The 21,841-nt window shown below is 42.4% G+C and overlaps 1 protein-coding gene across 16 annotated transcripts in view; it reads left to right on the plus strand.

Annotated features, from left to right (window-relative positions):
- Positions 1 to 383: 383 nt before the first annotated feature.
- Positions 384 to 21,841, plus strand: part of unc80 (unc-80 homolog, NALCN channel complex subunit) — a 68,020-nt gene continuing 46,562 nt past the window's right edge. For 6 of the 16 annotated variants that reach the window (XM_023965019.1, XM_023965037.1, XM_023965027.1 and 3 more), the window contains exons 1-16: positions 384 to 1,558; positions 1,722 to 1,770; positions 2,037 to 2,193; positions 3,911 to 4,254; positions 5,564 to 5,687; positions 5,767 to 5,831; positions 6,045 to 6,175; positions 8,293 to 8,566; positions 8,657 to 8,791; positions 10,892 to 11,108; positions 11,268 to 11,408; positions 14,473 to 14,738; positions 14,822 to 15,145; positions 16,007 to 16,138; positions 16,367 to 16,514; positions 21,454 to 21,504. In XM_023965019.1, coding sequence (XP_023820787.1) covers positions 1,467 to 1,558; positions 1,722 to 1,770; positions 2,037 to 2,193; positions 3,911 to 4,254; positions 5,564 to 5,687; positions 5,767 to 5,831; positions 6,045 to 6,175; positions 8,293 to 8,566; positions 8,657 to 8,791; positions 10,892 to 11,108; positions 11,268 to 11,408; positions 14,473 to 14,738; positions 14,822 to 15,145; positions 16,007 to 16,138; positions 16,367 to 16,514; positions 21,454 to 21,504 — 2,650 coding nt within the window. In that variant the 5' untranslated portion in view covers positions 384 to 1,466. The remainder of the gene's footprint in view (positions 1,559 to 1,721; positions 1,771 to 2,036; positions 2,194 to 3,910; positions 4,255 to 5,563; positions 5,688 to 5,766; positions 5,832 to 6,044; positions 6,176 to 8,292; positions 8,567 to 8,656; positions 8,792 to 10,891; positions 11,109 to 11,267; positions 11,409 to 14,472; positions 14,739 to 14,821; positions 15,146 to 16,006; positions 16,139 to 16,366; positions 16,515 to 21,453; positions 21,505 to 21,841) is intronic. The other 10 variants (XM_023965026.1, XM_023965029.1, XM_023965040.1 and 7 more) reach the window with 5 other exon arrangements.

A 21,841-nucleotide genomic window follows, 5' to 3' on the forward strand; every position in this document is an offset into this window, starting at 1 on the left:
AGACTATAGAAATAAGAAAGCTTAACTATAAATGTGTCCAAAGTGATTTTAAATCGTACTCTTGTTGAGACATAGTGGGAGAAGCTACCCCTTAAAATCAGGACAATCAGATTATCATAATAACTCTGAAACATGTTGAAGCAAAGTCTTACAGTTCTTTGGTAATCACCTTCATCATCACCATCTTCTGTGCAATACAACTTTTTTTTCAGCCTTGTATCAAGAATTCATCCAGTTTTTTTAATTATTATTTTAGCTAAAAATAGGCATATGTGTACAGTTGCTAGAATAAAGATCATCAAATAGCAAGAGAAAGAAAAGGAATCAATATATTTAACGAAGACAAATGTTTATTGTCTCTAAACAACAGTAAATATAATTTGTGTGTGTAATGCTACGTACACACCATGTGATGCGTGTTCAAGATCGCACTTTTAGCATTAGGAGGGTGTTCACTCTGGACTGTCCCTACCTGTTACTAGCGCATGTACTCACAGTTGTCCCAGTGTAACTTCTGACATTTCACGCAATGAACGTGAATCGAAGAAGCGCGACTTTTAGTGCACAACCGTGCAAAGCTGCTTCTATCTGCGACAGAATCAGCGTATTTACGTTGATGGCGTAACAAAAATGGCGAGCGGTATTGAAGCTATCCAGCTGTACAGTTTTGAACCAGCTCAGATGAAGAAAATGAAAATGTACATGGATGTAGACGACTACACGTGGCTGCATTAGAATATTGTGGCCTGCGTTGTAGGTGCTACGTCACATCTACAAGCTATTTCATACTGCACGTTTTTCGTCCGGTCCTGATTCACAACGATTTGAGAAAAGAAATACTTAAATGTTAAGCATAATTTTCCTAATATATGTCCTCCGTCATGAAAAGAAATGCTACAAAAACGTGTTAAAAACACCCCCAGATTATTTTTCTCATTGGAGTGGGTCTTTGATATGAAAATCTTTGAGGTAAACCTGATTCTGAGAATCACCCAGATAGAAATATGTTCATTTTTCTGGGGAGTAAATTGGCTTCCTTCCAGAATCCACTGACTGATCGTGGTCCAACCTGTTGATAAGTGGATGCGCAAAGCCCGGTAAGAACGCGCCGTCCGGATGAGGGCCACTGCGGCGGCGCACAGATGTTTTGGGGGGACCGACCGGCGCGGCTGCGCACTGCGTCTTCAGGCGCCGATAAATTCGGGCAATCAGCTGTCGCTGTCCGGTGACGGAAGTGCTGAAATCAGAGCGCCCCCCATCTGATCTTCCTCCTCCCTCCGTCACCATCTCCGCCGCCGGTCGCCACTTGCAGCCATTTTACGCAAACATGTCGTGAGCGCGCCTCGCTCCGTCACCTGGAAGGGGGCGGAGGTGGAGAGCCAGCAGCTGATCGCTCCCTAAAGGTGGTGGTGGTGGAGGTGGAGGGGGGGTGAGCGCAGAGACGGAGCCGTCAGGTCCGGGCCAAAATGGTGAAGAGGAAGAGCCTGGATGAGAACGAGCCGGAGTGCGGGAAGGGGATCCCGTTCGCCATCCAGACTTTCCTGTGGAGCCAGACCAGGTCGGTGCTCTGATACATAACAGGTGTTTGTCGTCGCTGCCGCAGCTCTCAGGGCTAAATCCGACCAAACGGAGGGGGAAGCTGGCCAGTTCTGAATGAGAAGCAGATGATGTCACACTTGTCTTTTACCTGATCCCTTCCTTTTCTTTCTTTCTTTTCCCAGCGCTTTCCTGCGTCCAAAGTTGGGGAAACAATATGAGGCATCATGTGTGGTGAGTCATTTCCTGATGTGGATCAACATAATCCACTAATCTCTTTTACCTCTGCGCACCTGCAGGGCATTTTTTAAATGATTTTTTCACATTTACCAAATGGATTTCCCCTCCTGGAAACTCATATCCATAATGGCACATCTTCTAGATCGTATCCTGTAGTGCTGTAGGCTTTTACCCACTTTGGCACCATGTGGGACATTAAGCACGTTCTGTCTAATCCCTGTCACCTGAATTCTTTTTTTTTTTTTTTCCACCCTCGCCAGTCTTTCGAGCGGGTGCTGGTGGAGAACAAGCTGCACGGACTTTCCCGGGAGCTGTCCGAAGCCATCCAGAGCATCTCCCGCTGGGAGCTGGTTCAGGCGGCGCTGCCCCATGTCCTCCACTGCACCTCCATCCTGCTGTCAAACAGGAACAAACTGGGTGAGGAGGCGTGAGCGCCGTTATCTGGGTCGTCTGTTTGCAGAAGAGTCCTGATCCTCCACTGGGTACCGGCTGATCAGATTACAGAAAGACAAACATGTTTGAAAAGACGTGTGTTTCCCACAGTGAAGGGCTACAAATGAGATGAAAAGATACAGAAAAAAAGTCTAACAACACCTTGAACGTACAAGAACAAACCTCTGATTGAAGCTGCATCAATGCATGAATCAGACTTACGGATAATGTTGCCATGGCAACAAAATCCAAGATCTCTTTTTGTCAAATAATTTAACGAACTGCCTGTTGTTGACAGGAATGTTGTACATTGGAGCTTTATGGCCGTGTCACACAGACACTAGGTACATTTTGCACATATTGCATGGATAAAAATTGGTAATACGCGAATATGCGTGAAAAACGGGAGAAAAATTGTTTTTTTTACGTAAAATTATCACAGATGTGTCACTAATCAAACAAGCTAAAACCCAAAATATGTACGAATAAATCACGCAAAGAACAACGTAGAACATGAACCGAGCCAGCTTGTATATGCAACTCATTCGTGATTTTTTTTTAGCGATTGCATAATTTTAACGTTAAATGTCCGCCGTATACTCGATATAAAAGTTATTCATTAGTGGTCCATGCTAAAAATCACACAAAATTGCGTAATATGTACGTAATAATAACGTAAAAACTACGTAAAACACGCGTAATTCTTAACTGACCAAAAACTTTGAACAGCTCAAAACCGAACTCACGTGAAGTCCCGTCGGCTAGAAACCTTCGACGGACATCTGAGCACATCGATAAATGGCGAGCGCAAGACACACTTATGAATTATGTATATCACACATGTATCACGAAAAACTGAAATTTTACATGTGGAAAATCCACAAAATGTACGTAGCAGCAGCGCTGGGGGCGTCATCCTTTAGCTCTAGTGTTGACATTCCTTTGACTACGTGACTCTTCAAGCATTTAGGCAATTAATGTTGCTCCAGCAGATTCCAGACACTCTGCAGTAGCGAAGTGCTTACGCAATTAACGTACATCGACGTAAGCAGCTTTGCACTTTTATGCACGAAAAGTCGCATTTCTCCAAGTGAGAATGTGATTCACGCTGATCGTGTAAACGGTCAAAGAGTACGTGTTATTTCGTTGTCACCAGCAACATCTTCAGCGTTGAATAGTTAAGTTTAGGTTCCACCAAGAGCTTCTCAGAAATGCCCAAATTCAAATTTCTACAAAAGTACAAAAGAATTCCTGAAATGATTTTTTGAATGTCACTCCATTTTTTGTGGATCTTTGAGATGAATCCACATATACCAGTGCCAAATAAAAATTATTATTGAAAAAACAAACATGGTTCAAAATTTCGCGTTTTGCCATGGTTACTACAAGTTCTATACGATTTTATTTTATATATATTTTTTTGCTTAAGGAATTGGTCGCACACTTGATGAACGCAGTCTCTCATAAAAATATTTATGACTAACATTTAAAGTCCCACACAGACACCTTTTTTCCACACGAGGTTGCCATGGCAACACACCTGGATGTGGAAATGTGTGATAAGTCCAACAACCCCTTTGGTATAATGAAGCTTGAATTACCATCCAAAGGTTAGCTCGATGTTTAGAGCAGAAAAAAAGGGACAAATGCACTTGTGGGTGCTTTCAAAGCTCAGAGGAAAAACATATCTAACCTCCAACAGGCCACCAGGACAAGCTGGGCGTGGCTGAGACCAAACTGCTTCACACTCTGCACTGGATGCTGCTGGACGCCGCGCAGGAGTGCAACCATGAACCCAGCCTGGGCCACGGCTGGTCCGGAGGCGGCAGCGGAAGCAGCGCGTTCCTCCAACCAGTTGGGGACCAGGGATCCTCGCCGGGGGCTCCGGGCTCCAGCCCGGGCTCGGCTTTGATCGGGTCGGGACCTCTCCACGGCAGCTCTCTTCAGGAGGAGGACGAAAACGCCCGTGCCAAGCTCTTCCACAAGAGCATGGCCACCGTGGAGCTGTTTGTCTTCCTGTTGGCGCCGCTCATCCATCGCATTAAGGTTCAAACATACAGCCGACATCTGAACTTTTGTTTTTATTGTCAATTTGCCTGATAAACATGAGCAGGCAGGGGTGGATTTTGTTTATTTGGGGCCCGGGGCTGATTCAATTGGGGGGGGCTTTGTTGTTGTTGTTTTTTTTTACTATTTACTGCATATCAAAAACCTTTTTTTTTAAATCAATTGTGCCTTTGAACCAAAATAGAGCTAGCGAGGCAAACATAAAATATTTGAGGAATTTGTCCTTTTTCGAAAACTTTAATTTAAGCTTCTTTAACTCTAAAGCTACACTAAATCTGCTTTCTTGCTGGTGCGTTTAGCCCATTATGCTCACACTGGACAAGCAGGGAGCAGCTTCTTCTTCTTTTAATACTACTTTCTAGCGCATGTCCACCACCGACAGTTGGAGGAGGCTTGGTGCCAAATGTTGAAGCTGTACAAATCTTGTGATTCTTGCTCCAGGCTTTTTCCTTCACAGCTCTATTCATGAAAGACTAGATGTCATATGATTCCAACCACACACAAAATGTAAAGATTCATGTCTCCTCCATGATAAGTTATCAAACATTTGGCATGTCTTCCATTAATTAAAGGGGACGTCGTCTATTCGCCACCAACAAACCCGATTGCTCAAAGTTTAGCTTGCAACATGGTTCAATGGACATTCGTTTCGTACGTAGAGCCCGAAAACGGCCGTAGAAACCTGCGTAGCCTTGTGGGAAGTTTTGAACACGGTAGCCCAAAACTTGTTAACAAGCGGCTACTTGAGCGCGCTTCGCCGAGGGTGATGTGAACCTTAGCAGGACGGGGCCTCCTGAGCGTTTTCTTCTATTACACAATTTGCTCTAATAATTTATGTCAATGACAGTTTTTTGAGGCATTGCTTGGAATCCATGTGTCTTGTACGAACCCAACTTCATTTTTTAACTGAGCATTTTCGATGTATTACACAGTAATTTCACAATGAACCTGAAACTGGGTAAGAAAATCAATCCCAAGTAGTTATTTTTATAGCAAACATTTAAAGATCAAGCATGTAGAGACAAAAATAAAAAATAAAAAGTATAAAATCCAAAATCCTAGCAAAGATGAAAAATGAGGTGAAGTTCCACTAAACTATATACAATATTCCAATGATTTATTGAGTTTATGTCAAAAATCCAGTTGGGTATGTTTAACACCCAAAAAAAAAAGAATAAAAGCCATAATAATGGGGAGGGGGGGTAGTTGAAGTTATTTCGAAGTGAAATGCCGATGTGATAGGTAAATGTCTAGATAATTTACACTGATGTGTTTTTATGTCTTCTAGGAGTCGGATCTGACTTTCCGATTGGCGAGCGGCCTGGTAATATGGCAGCCGATGTGGGAGCACCGTCAGCCGGACATTCCCGCCTTCACGGCTCTCATCAAGCCCGTCAGACACATCGTAACAGGTGGGGGGATTGACGAAAATCCCTCTCAAATCCCTGCAAGGAGGTGTTGGTTTTGAAACAGCTCTGCTTGTCTCTGCAGCTAAGAGGAATTCCCCAATCAGCAACCAGTGCAGTCCCTGTGGATCTGGCAACCCGGGTCCCATGGTGAGCGATTGTTTTTTTTTTTTTTGGCCCAAATCCCATCAGCTTTTGCTTCCCGTGTCGATTCTGAGGCTTTATCTGTTTCCCCTCCTGGGGGCGGCTGCAAATATCCATTAGCTTGTCACCATGGCAACCTCATCAGCTGTAATTATCACCGCCTTTCCTTCCTTCCTTCCTTCCTTCCTTCCTGTTGATCTGTCCATGTCCAACCCACAGGGCTTTCAGGTGGTGTGCGAGGCCGCCCAATCAGACTCCCCCACTGCAGGAGAGCAGAGCTGTCGCCGTGGCAACTCAGTGGAGAAAGGCGGCCCTTCCCAGCCACCGGTCAAAGGTCCCCTCAAGAAGAAGTGAGAGCGGATCAGATCATTTGCTTTTGGTTTGTCGTGCGTGGGGAAGTGTTGAGAGTTTCAGAGTGCGGCCGTCTCTTCAGGCGGCCTCGTCTTCCTTCGAGCGTCACCGCAGTCGGGTACATAATCGGGGTAATGGTGCAGAAGTAACGTGCCACATGTCTGACGCTGGCAGCGTCCCTGCTCTGGCACCAAACAGCCAAATATAAGCTTCTGTTTGTGATGTGTGTGGCACCAACCGGGCTCCCTGTATCACCCTGATCCATCCTATCCTAACGAGGCTTGTTGTGATCGCGACTCACCGCCGGGCTGCTCTCGTCTGCCTTCGGATTGTTTTTCCTGCAGATCATTTTTCATTCATCAATGCGGCTCCCCTCTCACAACCCCCCCCCCCCCCCCTTCTGTCGTCGGTGCTGATGCTGAGGCAGTTTCTATGGCAACCGCTCCCGTCTCACTGCGTAGATTATAAGCCGCTGCCTCTCAGACCGCTCCGGGGCGGCTGCCGTCACTCTGGCGCCCCGGCAACCTGACACAACAAGCGGCAGGCGACTATGTGCGAACGTGCAACCCGATCCACTGATTCAAAGGGATATCGAGCTTCCCGCTCTGTCCGTCACAGCGGAGGCGGGATTGAGCGCCTTCTCCTGCTGCTCAACCCCCCCACCCCACCCCCACCCCATCCACAGTTTGCAGTGCTCAACACGCTCTGCAGCGAGCGCTGACCTTCATTCCAGCTTATTTATAGTGGACTCACGTAGGCCGCCTGCTGCACTCCTGACGGTGCTGAAGGGCCTCTCTGCCCTTGTTTGGCAGGCTCCTTTGATGCATTCCTAATGAGGAATCATGGTGGGAGTCCGCGGCCCCCTGATGTTACAAGAGAAGCCTGTGAATTATCATTTGTAATTATAAAAAAGCAACAACTTTGTTCGTCTCTAACTTCAAACTCCAAAATATAAAGAGGTCTGCCCCTCCAAAACCACATTTTCCCTTTCAAATCTTCAATCTGCTAATAATCGTGTACCACCGACTAGATGTCATACAGGAAACCAGAGGCGTTTATTATTTCAAATTGTTTTGAATTAATATCTTTTTTTTAAAAATGTAATGTGATGAAAATGTACTTTTGTTGTGTTTTTTTAATGTGTTCTTGTGTCGTTTTTCGGATTATGGAGGACACATGTAAAGAAAATTAGGCTTAGAATTGCATTTCTGAGTCTCTTTTTGTTCCAAATTGTGCTAAATCCGGAGCAGATAGATCGATGTATGTCTTCTTTTTTGAAAATACATCAATGGATTATTGGAGAGGGACTTTAAAGATTTTTTATTTTCAAAATCTACAATATGATATAGAAATTAACCAAAAAAACAAATTTCCTGATTTTTATTACCGATAAACAGCTGCAAAATCCTGTATGTAATGACACCCTCTTTTTTTTAAAACACTTTTTACAATTAAATTATTCAGATAATGAAATGAATCTGAGTATTATTGAGTATCGGGAGTTTTGGGTGGGACAGTTGGCATGAAGCAACCCTGCCCCACATTCTGGTCACCCATAATGGAGCTGTATGTTTTCCCGCTAGCTTACAGCCCCTCACACCCGCAACCTAACATTAGCATATATTCGAAATCACAAATCTGCTCTTTTTCTAACGATTATTAAAGATACACTAAGAAATGCAATTAGCTTGGTTTTCGTTATACTATATGTCCTCCACCACCAGAGATTGCCACAAAAATATGTCAAAAACACAATTTTTTAATCATCAAAATTGAATTAAATGACAAACTTGTGATTGAAAAATGGGAAACAGGATTACCCCCCCTGTCTGTGACTGAGATGAACTGCAGTTGTGGTGAAATACTGAAGCCATTTTTTTTTGTTTTAACTTTAGCTTAAAATATCAAAAATGTGAAGAAATCAAACCGAAACATATATTTTTCTAAAATGCTATAGAAGATGCAGGATTTCAGAAAGTTTATTTCTGGTGAAACCAAGTCCATTTTTGTGCGATCTCTCTTTCTCCTTGATGAATCGTGAACTCTGACCTCAACTGAGTCAAGAGAGGCTCTGTCATTCTCATGACCACAAGCTAAGACTAGCTGTCTTTTTCAGGACGTCCGTTCCCGCCGGCATTCCGTCTTCGCCGTCCCAGCAGGCTCGTTACGCCACTTACTTCGACGTGGCCGTTCTGCGCTGCTTGCTGCAGCCGCATTGGACGGAGGAGGGGGTCCACTGGTCCCTGATGTACTACCTGCAGCGGCTGAGGCAGATCCTGGAGGAGAGGCCTGAACGCGCCCCGGAGCCGCTGGTCACGCCCCTGCCACGCCCGCGCAGCAGCTCCATGGTGGCAGCGACGCCCTCGCTGGTCAATACGCACAGGACTCAGGTACCGGAAGTTGACCTGTCTGTGTGGAGGGGGTGTCCTTTTTTAGTTTTTTTTTTTTTTTTTTTTAAGGGAACTGCTTCCTGTTTGCAGGACATGAGTCTGAAGTGTAACGAAGAGGAGAAATCTCTGAGCACGGAGACGTTTGCAAAGGTTTCCCTCACCAACCTGCGACGCCAGGCAGTTCCCGATCTGTCCACTGACCTCGGCATGAACATCTTCAAGAAGGTCAGAAGCTGACATTAACATGACCTTCTGTTTCTTTCCTTTTTTATGGTGAGTTTTTTAGACTGATTTATAGATTTCCAGCTTCTAATTATGCAAAAATAGTAAAAAAGAAAAAGAAAGTGCAAAAAAAAACTCTAGGACATAGTAGCAGTAGTTCATTAAAAGTTCGCCTAAGTTGTGTTCTAAGTGGTGGGTGGGACAGTTGGAGCAGAGCAACCCCTGCCCCCCCCCCCCTCTCCCATTACTGAGAGCTTTCTGTTTACATGCTATCACCCCAACCTAACATTACCAGTGCGAAAAAAAAATGGAGGGTAATGCCAGTTTGGACGAAGAAAACAAAGACATACATGGACCCAGAAGTCCACAATGCACCAGGATGTGGCGGAACAGGAAGCTTGTGGCCCCGCCCAGCGTATTTACTATGTCACAAAAATATACACACTCTGCACTTTTTCCATCTACTCCTGATTCCCAACGATTGAAATCAAGAAATACTCAGAAATTCCATTTTAAGCTTCATTTTGTTAACATGTCCTCCATCGCTTAGCTTCAGCTTAGAGTTTAGCCTAATGAACCATGTTATTCTTAATAAATAATTGACATCATTTATATTAAATCCATCTGTGAGGTTTCCATAAAATACAAGCCTGATATTTCAAAGGAAATACATAAGAAAGTTACTGATTATTGATGAAATGGCAACAAGTGAAATTCAATTGGCTGAAATTTACAAGGTAAAAGCAGACAAAAAATGTAAGACATACGGGCAAAATGATAACAACAAAAAATCTTTTATTTTTTTTGTTTTTACCATGTTCTTATGATAGAGGTATAATCACAACCGGCGAATAAGTGTAACCTAATATGAGCATAAATGTATATATTGGTAAGAATAATGGACTAATTTAGAAGATTTAGGAACGGTTCAAGGACAGAGGAGGCAGAGACTGAAAGATTTACTTTTGGTAGGTACCTTGTATTAAATCGACACACAAAACAAACCAAACATGTGACAAAATGAATAGGAAAAAATCCAGGAAATCCGGTATATACAAAGTTCAATTGTTCAAAGGAATCGTTCCTTAATCGATCTGGAGTATACAAATCCGGGTGGATCAGCAGCTCACGCATAATCCATACAACCCATCAATGTATCTAGAGGAGAGTGTTCAGTGAAGGCAGTGAGGAAGAGTCATGAAGAAGGTAGGAGGAGTGTAAGTACGGGAGTCTGTAGGCGACAGGAGCCTCCTACCAGCCCGGGGGTGGAGGAAGTTCCTCCGAAGGCTCCAATGCTCCATTTCCTTCTGGTTCGGGCTTTGCTCACCATCAACATATGGCCCATTTCGTCAAATACACAGCTCATTTATGCCAGGAAAGAAAATACAGCGAAACCGGTTTTGTTACATTTATTCCAAAAATGAAGCTTAAATGAGCATTTCTGAGTATTTCATAATTCAAATTTTTGTGAATCCGGAGGAGACGGGGAAAAAACGTTTGAAAAAGAATTGCATTAGTGAAGTAGAAAATATGCTGGACAGGCCACAAAAGAAAGCAAACTACATTAAGAACGTATTTATTATTGCAAACACAGAAATTGCAAGAAGTGAGGGGAAAATTGTGACTTCAAGAAAAAATTGTCGTATTATGACAATAATAGCTAAGACAAATGTGGCATGAAAACACTTTTTTATTCAATCATCCATTGAGAAATGTAAAAATTGTCTTCTAAACAAATTGCCCTTTTTTTGAAGTGGTAACTCTTTAAAGGATATTTTCTCTTATAAAATTTTTTTTTAACTGAATACAAGGCTTGCATTTAAAAGAGAAAAAATAGTTGGAAAAATAGCCTTTGGGCTAATTCTGGCGCTTTCCAGCTATGCTTTTATTGTGCACTGTCTCTGTTAAATGAACAAATAAAATAAATAAATATTTTTCTTTCCTATGTAATAACATAATATTATATTATTGGAATAATTTCTTGGGAACATTTCTTTAATTTTCTGAAGGTAAAATGTTTTAAATATTTTGGCACTTCTGTCATTCCATAGTTCTCCGCGTAAAATCATTTGATCAAGTTCTTGTGTTCTGGCTCCGTTGTAGTTCAAAAACCGGCGTGACGACCGCGAGAGAAAAGGTTCGATTCCTTTTCATCACACGGGAAAGAAGCGTCAGCGTCGAATGGGCGTTCCCTTCCTGCTGCACGAGGATCACCTTGACGTTTCGCCCACCCGCAGCACCTTCTCCTTTGGCAGCTTCTCTGGTTTAGGGGACGACCGGCGAGCTCTGGACCGTGGGGGCTGGCAGGCCACCATCATGGGTAGGCAGGATGCCATCCTTTTGAGGTTATCTGTGCCGACGTTGTTCTTCTTCCCCTTCAACGAGCTGTGATGCATGTTGGTGCTTCGGGAAGGTTTCCAGGAACCATTATGCTGGAAAGATCTGCCATCAGCTGTTTGAGTGCTTATTCTGTTGCCAGGGAAATTCACGCGCAGAGGAAGCACAGACACGGCCGCAGATGCAGACAGCCTGAGCGCCAAACACTCCCATTCCCACCACTCCCTCCTCCGGGACATGCCCGACCACTCCAACAGCCACAGCGATAATGTGGTCAAAGAGGGTAAGGAGAGGACAAGAGTACAGCCATGAGCCCTTTAAATAAAAGACCACTTTTTTTATTTTAGACTCGCAATAATGACTTGATCTAAAATGATCAAAATTAGGAATTTTATGGAAGCCTGTTGTATTCAAAAAAATAATGATGTTTTTCATTTGACTTTCTGTGCTAATTTTTTGAAGAACTACAAACAGATTGGGCTATAACTTCAAAACATGAAGATGACCTGCAAAAAATAGTTGAAAAGCCAAAATAGCCTTGTTTCCACTTAGCGGTCCGGTCCGGTCCGGTCTGGTTTACAATGGTCCAGGCCAGGGGTCCTTGTGGGCTACAGCCCTGCTCGCTTTGCGGGTAATCCTCCTGATTAGCTGGATTGAATCAGCCTAGTTCTAATTGACGGAACACACCTGATCCCGGTGAGCAGCAAATACAAAACAAGCAGGAACGGGGTCGGTGACCCCTGGTCCAGGGAATTCAGGTGAGTTGGACCATCATGGCGGATGGGGGGTGAAGCTGAAAACAGCAACGATGGAGTTCATCCAGCACCTCTTTTTTTCTTCTATTTGGCTTTTGTTGCTTCGTCTAAGCAAAGCATTTAATGTTGTATGAGTCCTAATAACCTTCAGCCAATCAGAAGGGTTCCCACGGTTGCTCCGCCCCTACTGGCCCATTCCCTTTTCCTATGGACCTACAACCACCAGGGGCCCCAAAAAAGTATGGTTCGGTCCGACTTAATGGGTCAATCTTTTACTGGAAATGCTTGTGAAAACCACCAAAAATTGGAACAAAAAACACCCTTTTTTTAAAAATGGAATAAACAAAAAAATTAGAACAAAAAACACCCTTTTTTGTTGTTGAAGACAATACGTTTCCATAGAATTATGTTTGAAAGTAAAAGAACAAAAATAATACGAACCATTTATGTTCAGAAAAGGCTCAATAAAAGGAAGATAGATTTATAGAAGAGGCTTTCATAAAGAGAAGAATAATATAAAAGCAGTCTAATGAGTCATAGAATAAGAAAAGAACTAGCAAGTATGTGAGTAATGCCAAAATGAGCCAACAAAGCACAGCAGGCATTGTATCAACACACAATCTGAGCACGCTCAGCTTGAAGAATAAAAAAAAATATTTCAAGGTAGCTTGACTACATTTTTTTGCAATTGTAATTTTTGGTCACGCATTGCTACACAAGTTTTTAAGTCGTTTTTTTTAAGTCGTTTTCGGGCTCGACCTGCAAAACCTGCGTTATATGATGAACCTGTTCAATCATTGACCAATTGACCAATCAGGGACTTGGATTTGGTAGTGACGTTTGGGTAGTGTCCTTTTCAAAACACAGAAGTGTCAGCCTTTTGAAAAGTAATTATGACGGATAAAATTAATAATTGTGGTTTGTGCCTTGTCAGAATTATAAGACACCAAGTCTTTCATATATCGGAATGGAGCTGTGGAGATTTGTCATGACATTTCGCACTTAGTCTTTTCCAATTTTGAGTACATAGGCTAGTATTGGGTAGTGACAGTCCGTTGGGAACACCGTATGTTAAAAGCTTGTTTAAGAATGTGCATTTAGCGTGTTCTTTAATGCATCACATGGGCCAGTGTAGGCATAGCTTAAAGTTTTGTTTTCCTGTAGCAAAACTATACTTTAATTTTTGCTGACATTTTTAGCGTCCTCTCTAAATATGAGGGTTGAAAGCATTTTGTTTCACAAAACCCTAGAAACATTTGCTCTGGCTATCCATTTCACTCAAAAGAAGCTAACAAGTACAGAAATTTTGCAAAAATAGCTTACTTATAGCTACTCTTAAAGACACGGGCTGTCTGCGGGCAAAAATGGGCAACTCTGTACGGGGTATGCAGATTGCCCAAAGTAAAGATCAAAGATCGTAGACCACTCGGTGAGCGTAGAGTGAAAATGTTCATCCCCATCTTTTTCTACAGACATGCTGCAGGCGACAGGTTCCAGTACTCTTAAACGACATATTAGGGAAAGTAAGGCAGAAGCAGGTGAGACACAGGCGTGTCGTCAGGATTTTTCATTTTTGGATTCCCCAAAATTCTGTGCACTCTTCAAGCAGCTCATGAGAATTGTTCAAGTGATAAGTGTGTGCCCCTTTTTCGTATGGAAGCATTTCTGTTGCATAACTAAATGAAGGTCAATACCAGAAATTCTTTTTTTTCATTTTCAAAATAAAGCTGCATTTGTTGACTCAAAAATGAAATGAAAATAAGCAATCTGTCAAACGGCTTTTTCTTTTTCTTCTTCAACACCGCTCATTCTTTCGCTTAATTAAAATGATAAAGAAAAAGGTGCTGGACCCACGAGAATTGTGTCTCTGAGCAGAGCTTTGGGACCATGTGGGAGCTGGCGAAGGCGTCTTTTGAGTGCAGAATGCTGCTTCGCAGTCCAGAATTTGTGTTTCCAATCGTGTCCAGACTAAATAAAGGCTGATGTTATTCCCACATATCTACTTGCAGCCAAGATGCACATTGCGGCATTGCGAAGCTAAATGTTGTTATTAGCCTAATCCTAACCGTTCTCCTGGACCTTATGATATTTTTCTTATTTCATCGAGACGATTAATATAAATCAGGTCCCCTGTTTTTTTTCTCCTCCCTCTCGGGTTAACGCGGGACAGAAATTATTCCATACATTTGCAGCGTGAATGCTGCATTTAGTGCTCAATCAGTAAGGAGCCAGTAGTTGTATCTTTCAAAACACAAGAGTGTGTCATAAGGACACCGTACGACAGCATCACCCGCATGTAATAAGTGCCTGCAGCTAACATTATCCCAACAAATACTTCACCATACATTTATCACATGCACGACGATGGTACGTTCCATTTCCATAACGTCCCTTGACGAGCTTCAAGGAAACTGCAAGAGACACGGAGGCTCCTGTCTATGACCCAAAATCCTGCAGCACCTGTGCAGGAACTTACGAGTGATAAAAATCGGATTGGTTAATACTGATTATATACTTTAAGAACAAAATAATTCAACTTAAAGAACAACATTTTGCATTTGCTACACAAACGCTTCTTCTTTTTTTCTGAAGTCCGATCTCAGATCTCAACCATCACCATGGCAGCCTTCAACACAACCGTGGCGTCTTTCAACGTGGGCTACGCTGACTTCTTCACCGAGCACATGAAGAAGCTGTGCAACCCTGTCACGGTTCCTGAGATCCCTGAGCCGCTGGTGTGCTCCAACCTGCCGCGCAGCCTCACAGACTCCTGCATCAACTACTCCTGTTTGGAGGAGGGCGAGAACATTGAGGGAACCAACAACTTTGTGCTGAAAAATGGCATGCTGGATCTCGCTGTGAGTCGCCTCTCTCCCCACCTTAAAAAACGATAATGAGAAGCTGGGAAGTTCTTCACTGCATCCTTTTTTGCGTCAATCAGGCCGTCTTCCGAGCCCTCTACGCCGTCCTGAGCCACGACATCAGCTCCAGGATTTGCGACGTGGCTCTCAATATCATCGACTGTCTCCTCCAGCTGGGCGTGGTGCCCGACATGGGCAAGAAAATGTCCAAGAGTGAAAACAAGGAGAACCAGGAGGCACGCGCTAAAGAGTCTGTGGTGCAGGGTCTTGGAGGAGGCGCACAGGGGGGTGGGCCAATTGCAGGAGCAGGCGGAGGAGGGGATGGAGGCGGGGGAGGAAGTGGAGGAGGAAGTGGGCAGGGGAGCAAGGATGATGTAAAGAATAACAAGGACAATGACAAAAAGGTGTGTTTTAGCCATCTGTATATGAGAACTGGTGAGTGTGACATCACACATGGAAAGCGACTTCCAACGAAAAAAGTCAGCCAGCTCTGCAGTGATTGAGCAGAGCTGGTCTGGGTTAATGTTTCTGTGGCAACCACTTTCACCAATCAGGAGTGAGCTTGTTGGTAGTCCACACCCCTACAACTTGAAAGCGAGCTCGGGAGAATTTGTCAATCAGTCGTTGGATTTGGGCGCATATTGAGGCATCTGATTGGTCATTTTATAACGTGAATAACTTACACTACAGAAAAAAAATATCCTAATTAAAATGTCCATTATTCATTCACTTCTCATTCACTCTTGGTGATGGTGAGCTGCTGATGTGGCCACAGGTGCCCTGGGGCAGACTGACAGAGGCGTGGCTGCCAGTACGCGCCTACGACCCATTTTAACCATCCCGGGACATTCATACCTATTCAGTGGAGCCACACTGGAGTGTCTTGCCAAAGGACACAATGACAGTTGGCTGGGGGGGAGTGGGGATCAAACTGCTGACCCTTCAATCATTGGCCGTCCTGCTCAACCCCCTGAGCCTCTGCTACCTTGTTAAAAAAAGAAAAGAAAAATGTAGAAGAGCAAGAATGGTTATCGTGATGATTTAAATATCTGAGTATAGCTGTTTATTTCTGCATGGAGGTCTATTGGATTTTGACTTCTTGGAGCCAAAGGGTACCTACTTTCCATTTGAAATTCGATGTGGGAAGGGTCACTCAATCCAGTTCTCATATACAGTCAGTGTTTTCAAGTCTTTACAGAAATCAGTTAGTTGATACCTAAAAACAGAAGTATGGAGCTTGGCTTTCTCTTGTTTGTCCTGATCAGGAAGAGGGTTCTGGCCTTAGCACCCACCGCTTGGCTTTGACCATGCTAATAAAGATCGTCAAGTCTCTGGGCTGCGCTTACGGGTGTGGCGAGGGCCACAGAGGGCTGTCTGGAGATCGTCTCAGGATGCAGGTTAGCCCCTCACCCATAGGCAAACCTCAGTATGAGCCGCATTCTCTTTAAAGCTGACACAATTTATTACGTTTAAATATTTTATCAAACCACTTCTTCATTGTATTAATTTTAATGGAAGAGAAATTATACCAGTGAGTAAAAGCGGCAGTTCTATTTTAGTACATATTGATCTGCCATATGAGAAGCTTTTGTGATGTTCATAATTCAGAACTGTATTGTCTTTAGGCCCAGAACTGCCTGACCAACCTGTACAAACTGGACAAGGTGCAATTTCGCCAAACAATGCGCGAGTATGTCAACAAAGATTCCCTGAATAACATTGTGGACTTCTTGCATGCACTGCTGGGCTTCTGCATGGAGCCCATTACTGACAGTAAGTATGTGGTGTTTGTAAGTAGGCTGACTGTCCTCTAACATAACCACAGGCATATAGAGGCTCATACTTACACATTCAGACATTTTGGCGGGAAATTAGTGAATATTAAATGTCATAATATATAACTTAAATTAGGCACGGATACAAAAATGAATTAAAATATGTATAAATATATTTTGATTAAACTAGCCAAAAAATGTCATATAGTAGCAATTTATTCATCAAAATGTGTCAGCATCCTAGTTTTGTGTGAATTTTAGCTTGTTTGTCGGCAAATTTAGCAAATTAGCATTTGTATTCACTAAAGCTATTAGTCTAAAAACTCATAATCCTTTTTAGATAGTTAGCATGTTTGATGTGAACATGTTAGCTTTGTGAGTTTTCCAGCTAAACTAAAAATAAAAAAGCAATCCTAACTATCCTAAAAAAATTTTTGATTACCTGGGGGTCAAATTGTGCATTATTGACGCTTTGCGTCAGATAGTTCAGGCTCCCACGGCGTGCGTTAATTTCTGATAATGCACACGTAGACGGCTATTAACCGGCTTATACCATGGTAACTTAGAAAAAAATTGAATACTCAGTCAGTTTTTAGTACTTAATTCTTGTTATATTTCCTAACGTGACAAAGCGTCGCTTAGCCAGCACCGACCTGTAGCAGGAAAGGAAAGCGATATATATGCTGATCGTCATGTTAGGTTAAATTAAGCATCAGAGTGAAAGTTTGTTATAAAGAAGCTAGCACAATGATATAGAACACTTAAGCTATGTGACCGGAGCTTCTTTTTTAGGTGTGCATTATCACTTTTTAATCCACACCCAGCAGCCAATCAGAATCAAGCATTCACCCGGACCGTGGTATAAAAAATGTTGATAGCAACCCAGATAGCACGTGTGCAAAATAGCAAAGTATCAGATATTTAAACAGTGAGAGGAGCTCTACTGTAGTTACGTTGTTTTTGGGCTATCGCTAGTTATGAAATGACCAGGTTATCTTTATTTTGAATCCACCAAAGCATTTGGTGCAATTTGCTAGATTGTTTTTTTTAATTTAGCTTAGAATTTTATGAAACTGATCGTTTTATTAATATTATTGTTTATATTTAATTAAACATATTTATTTTGTTAGTTTTGCAAGGCTTAAAGAAGCTTGTATTGCCCTAATCTTTGTCATTAATGATACTAATATTGACTCAAAAATTTGGGGCAGGGGGCCAAGTCCTTTATGCGGGGGGGGGGGCTCCCTCCCCTTGTCCCCCCTGTACCTCCGCCCCTGCAACAGAGGCTTTTTGTCTAATCCAAGTTTCTCTTTCTATAGCATTACATTAGCAAATACGGAGTTTTAACAGTTAATTGTTAGTAAAATACTACTATGAAAATATGCTTTAAAGATGTAAATAATTAACTAAAGGAGGTGAAAAGTCGTGCTATATTTAGAAGCTATCAAATTTGACATCTCTAGCTAATTTTGTTGAGGTCAAACATGGGTAGTAACAGGAAAATTAATTTGATGTAATTGTAATGGGAGGTTATAATCTTAAAAATATATATTTAGAGACAGCATTGACCAAATTGGATTAAGAAAACACAAAAACAAGAATTATGACATTTTTAAGATTCCACACATTTGAGAGGGGCAAAATAACTAAATATTCAGCTTTATTAAATGTCTAAACCAATTTTCATTTTTTTATGTTTAATTATGGCCCGCAGCAGTCATAGACTGCAAGGACCATATTGTAACTGGTACGAGGGTCGAACACTCAAAAAGTCCAAAACGTCAAAAAAACGCGTCAAAACGCCAAAAAATGGGGTCAAAAGTCGCCCAAAGCACAAAACGACACGACAATTGTGTAACGCAACAAAAATACACACACACACGCACAACACCATCGCACAAACGTTAAAATTGTAGTCGCAAAAACGACGACAAAAACACAAAAAAGCCCCAAAAAGCCCTCAAAAGCCGGGTTTAAAGCCAAACAGACATGCCCAGCCTATAGTAAAAGACAGGCCGCATTGAAATACATAGGCCACCTGACTGCAAAAACTTCTATATCGTCTTTGAGCTTAATTTTGACCCCCGCCACATACCCGAAAACTCACCAAAATTGGCACACATCTGGGATAAATTGAAAATGAATTTTCGGCAAAGAGAACGTCACCCCCCCGAAGTCGATGACATCACAGCGAGCGTTCCCGTAAAAAAAATGAATGGGCCGAAAATCGCTTATGGGGCCAAAAAAATTTTTTTTGAAATACAGTTACGAAACCAAAACACATGTGTTGGAGATATCCCAAAGAAGTTTTGAAATCATTATGGGATGGCCACACGACCTACAGCTTGGCGGCCATTTTGTGGCGAACTCAGAGAAATGGCGAATTTCGTGTTTTTTCACAATATGGGAAAACAACACTTTTGTTCAAGCGATTTTCACGAAATTGCATACACATGCCAAAAACACGATTCTACAACTGCCAAAGAAGTTTCGTTGACCTTTGACCTTGGCAAGGGGCGGCCATCTTGGATTTTCAAAAAAAAGCACCTTTAGTAACAGATACAAACGAAAACTCGTCCTAGGGATTTTTATCAATCTTTTTGAAACTTCTCGGGCATCAATGGCAAGCTACTGTGGACAAAATGTTGGAATTAGAAGTTGTAGAATTTGAAACGCGTGCCCGTGGCGAATTCGCAACCGTCGCCATTTTAGCTTGCTCGCACTTATTTTATCGGAATAGCCTGAAACTGAAATATGCGATTCCCTGACCCACTCTGAACAAAACGATATCATATACGACAAAATCGATAAAGGAATGTGGCCGTGGTAAACAAAAAACGATCGCAAAAAAAAGTGCTGACTCGGCAAAAAAAATTTTTTTTGGATTTTTTTTTAAAGAATCAGCTAACGAAACCCAGATAACTTTGTCGGGTATATCCAAAGAAAGTTTTGAAATCATTACGTGATGGCGACACGACCTACGGTTTGGCGGCCATTTTGTGCCAAAATCTGCCATTTTGCGTTTTTCGCGTTTTTACACAATATGGAAAAATGAACTTTTTTTCGAGCGATTTTCACGAAATTTGACTCGCATGTCTGTAAGTTGTAAGTCTACAATCACCTCTGGAGTTTCGTCGACCTTTGACCTCGGGAAAAGGCGGCCATCTTGAATTTTCTATAAAAAACACCTTTACCACCAGATTCAAACGTAAACTTGTCGTTGGAATTTTCATCGATTGTCTCGAAACTTTTTGGGCATCAATGGCAAGCTACTGTGGAAAAAATGTTGGAATTAGAAGTTGTAGATTTTGAGCGGCGTGTGCGTGGCAAGCTAGCAAAGTGGCGCACTGTTATAACTCCCATGCATTTCAATACAATACAGTGAAAATTGAATGCATGCATTCATGCCTGAAACAGAATACATTGAAAAAGACTGGACATGGACATATAAGGAATGTGGGCGTGGTTAGCATAAAACCACTGTTGCTAAGGACGACAAAAAGTTTACTTTTACCGATTTTTCCGAAATTGACGTCAATCTGTTCGTCTTCTGAAGTGGACCAAAACATAAAATGGTTGCTATGGAGATAAAATAAACAGAAAAGCCGCCATTTTGGAAAAAGTCGTTTTTTTTATCAACTTATGACATATAGCTTTCACCAATGGAGGAATATGTTTTTCTGAGTCAGTAAATGATGCTTATCGCTATGCTAGCAATTTTAGCCACATTAGCATAGCTAGCATAGTTAGCATAATTAGCATTTTAGGTAATGTGTTTTTCTGAGTCAGTTGATGATGCTGATCGCTATGCTAGCACTTTTAGCCACATTAGCATAGCTAGCATAGTTAGCATAATTAGCATTTTAGGTAATGTGTTTTTCTGAGTCAGTTGATGATGCTGATCGCTATGCTAGCACTTTTAGCCACATTAGCATAGCTAGCATAGTTAGCATAATTAGCATTTTAGGTAATGTGTTTTTCTGAGTCAGTTGATGATGCTGATCGCTATGCTAGCACTTTTAGCCACATTAGCGTAGCTAGCATAGTTAGCATAATTAGCATTTTAGATAATGTGTTTTTCTGAGTCAGTTGATGATGCTGATCGCAATGCTAGCACTTTTAGCCACATTAGCATAGTTAGCATTGTTAGCATAATTAGCAAATCCAGCCTTGACTAGCTTTTAATTTGCGGGCTGTGAGGGCGGTGAGGTCAGCGGTGGTGCGTAGAGTTGGGCGTGGAGGCGGGTTGCGTCTGCGGGCCATACAACGCCGCTTGCGGCTTTAATTAAAATTTTAGTTTTGAGTACGGAGGCTACAGCTGTAACTGAAAGCTAAGCTTTACTTCTGCAGTTTTAACCCCTTTGACACACTTTGACGGGGTATTCCAGTGCTGTAACTGTTATTTCAGTGTGTTCCCTTCCTCCTTTCACTTGTCTCTGCTTGTCTGCGTCCCGTTTTTGTTGTCTTCCTCCTGCTTCCATCTTCCTTCCTTCCTTCCTTTTTCCTCGTTCACTTCCAACGAGATGAACCCCACCCTGCCCTCTCGCTCATCCATTCTGTACACTTGCCAAGCCAAAAGCTTAATCCATTACTGCTCGATTAAAGGCTTTACCTTTGGGCGTTAAGATCCATTTTCCATTCCAATCAAGTGTTTTGCTGAAATTGAAGTATTTTGTAGCTGGCATTGATTTCATACAAAATACTTTGTATTTGGCAATGTACTGAAACGATGAGTGTCTTATCAATGAAAGTGAACAAGGCACTTTTTGCTTTCGTTTTTTGAATCACACGTGTTAGTACTGACGTGGCATTTTGTTGCATCTCGGGGTTTCACTTCCTGCCGGAGGTGGGGTGCCACGCCCCCTTTTTGTCACCGCCTACATATCTGTGTTGGCCTGATGTCAATCAACTTGTGCCCCGCCTCTTTTCTCTTGCAGAGTACGGCAGTGCAGGTGAGAGGTCCAGGAGGGCGAAAAAAAGAAACATCGGTAGATACCCCTGATCAAATAATAATACTGATCAATAGTTTAAGCAATAAGCTGACTAGACTGACCCGATCAGACCCTTCCCTAGACACCGCTTTCATTGCTGCACCCCTCACTCTGTCCGAACGTGACAAACTCGCCTGCAACTTTAGATTTGTGTAGTTGAATCTGGTCTTTATGCAGTTCATATTTTTTAGTTTCATGTAAGGGGACCAACAAACTCCCTTTTGTATGTTTTTGTTTGTTTTTTGTTTTTTTTAAGCAGGCCTTAGTTCCTTGCATGTATTCTGTATTCCCAACCTGTATACCCGAACCCTTTTGAGTTGGCTCCCCTCCCATA

This window comes from Oryzias latipes, chromosome 2 (genome assembly GCF_002234675.1).
Source record: "Oryzias latipes chromosome 2, ASM223467v1".
In the NCBI taxonomy this organism is placed as follows: Eukaryota; Metazoa; Chordata; class Actinopteri; order Beloniformes; family Adrianichthyidae; genus Oryzias; species Oryzias latipes.